Source organism: Octopus bimaculoides, chromosome 12 (assembly GCF_001194135.2).
Source record: "Octopus bimaculoides isolate UCB-OBI-ISO-001 chromosome 12, ASM119413v2, whole genome shotgun sequence".
NCBI classification, from domain to species: Eukaryota; Metazoa; Mollusca; class Cephalopoda; order Octopoda; family Octopodidae; genus Octopus; species Octopus bimaculoides.
The window spans coordinates 57279930-57281436 of record NC_068992.1 but is presented as its reverse complement, the minus strand read 5'-3'; the positions used below and the strand labels follow the sequence as shown (position 1 = coordinate 57281436).

General features: G+C 34.0%; 1 protein-coding gene across 1 annotated transcript in view; it reads left to right on the top strand.

Annotated features, from left to right (window-relative positions):
* The window catches only part of LOC106875705 (NAD-capped RNA hydrolase NUDT12), a 78286-nt gene that overhangs the window by 20828 nt on the left and 55951 nt on the right, over nt 1-1507 (top strand). The window contains exon 3 of the mRNA XM_014923951.2: nt 249-351. Coding sequence (XP_014779437.1) covers nt 249-351 — 103 coding nt within the window. The remainder of the gene's footprint in view (nt 1-248; nt 352-1507) is intronic.

Genomic DNA, 1507 nt, shown 5'->3' with positions numbered 1-1507 from the left:
TATATATATATATATATATATCTACACAGCATAATGAAACTTTTTAAAAAGGTGGTAGTGTGATGTGACTCTTGAAGCAACATATTCATTGTCCGTGGATTAAACAAAACTGAAAAGCGACGTGTTCTACACGTTAAAATATTGCTAATATTATTCTGTATTAAAATCTATAATATATCTAAATAGTCAAAACTAAATCAATTAACTCAAAGTGCAGTTATGATTATTATTTTTCTCTTTTTTTACAGACGGTGTAACAACAGATGGACAAAACGAAAATGGTTGGACTGCCTTAATGTTTGCCGTCAAAAATGGACATGATAAAATTATAGATATGTTATTGGAAAATGGGTAAGTTACAGAATGATTTATTATGAAATGGTTTGATTAAATATCTAACAGTCGATGAATAGAATCCGGATTCTTAACCATAACGATAGGAAACTTGAAGGTTTGATCTCAAATCGTCAGCAAGTGTTTTATTTCACTGTTCGGGCAGGATATTCAGCGTGACACAGTGGGACAAGGCTGACCCTTTGAATTACAGGCACAACAGAAACAGCAAGTAAGAGTGAGAGTGAGAGAAAGTTGTGGTGAAAGAGTGCAGCAGGGTTCGCCACCATCCCCTGCCGGAGCCTCGCGGAGCTTTAGGTGTTTTCGCTCAATAAACACTCACAACGCCCGGTCTGGGAATCGAAAACGCAATCCTATAACCGCGAGTCCGCTGCCCTAACCACTGGGCCATTGCGCCTCCACGTAACGCATATATGTAAACATAAAAACATATTTGATTTCTGAAGACAAGGTTTATGCTTTGAAAATTTTAAATCGTATAAATTTGCTGTTCATTTTCATTAGAGTGTCATTAATTTTTTTATCATATCTGTACAATGACTAAGAACATCTATTTCAAAGACTATTAACCAAATGATGAAAATTATTCAACTTCGTACTCAGATGTCAGAATTCGTGAGTGTATTTGTGTACTATGTGGAATTTCAGGTTATATAGACACAACCTACGGGATTTCCCAGGCAATTCTAACCACAGAATTACTCACTAAACAGAACAAACAACTAAAAAAATCATACACCTGTCAATTTGTATAAATGCAAATCAGCATTTGTTAAAAAAAAGAAAAATTCCTTTTTCCGTAATTTGAAATTTTCTTGAATTCTAAGCAATGAGTACCTAAGCGATGAGTTTCTTCCTTTTGTGGATCATCGAGTACGCAGTGTCCCCCAATTTACAAATACATTAATATATATATACATATATCTGTGTGTGTGTGTGTGTGTGTGTGTGTGTGTCTGTGTCTGTGTGTGTGTGTGTGCGTGTGTGTGTGTACGTGTGTATATATATATATATATACAAAGTTTTAAATTTTTACATTTAAGAGAGAGATTTGACGCTAATAGGAATAAATTACATTAATAATGGATTTTAGCGTCAAATCTCTCTCTTAAATGTAAAAATTTAAAACTTTGGATATGTAAACAAGGAGAAC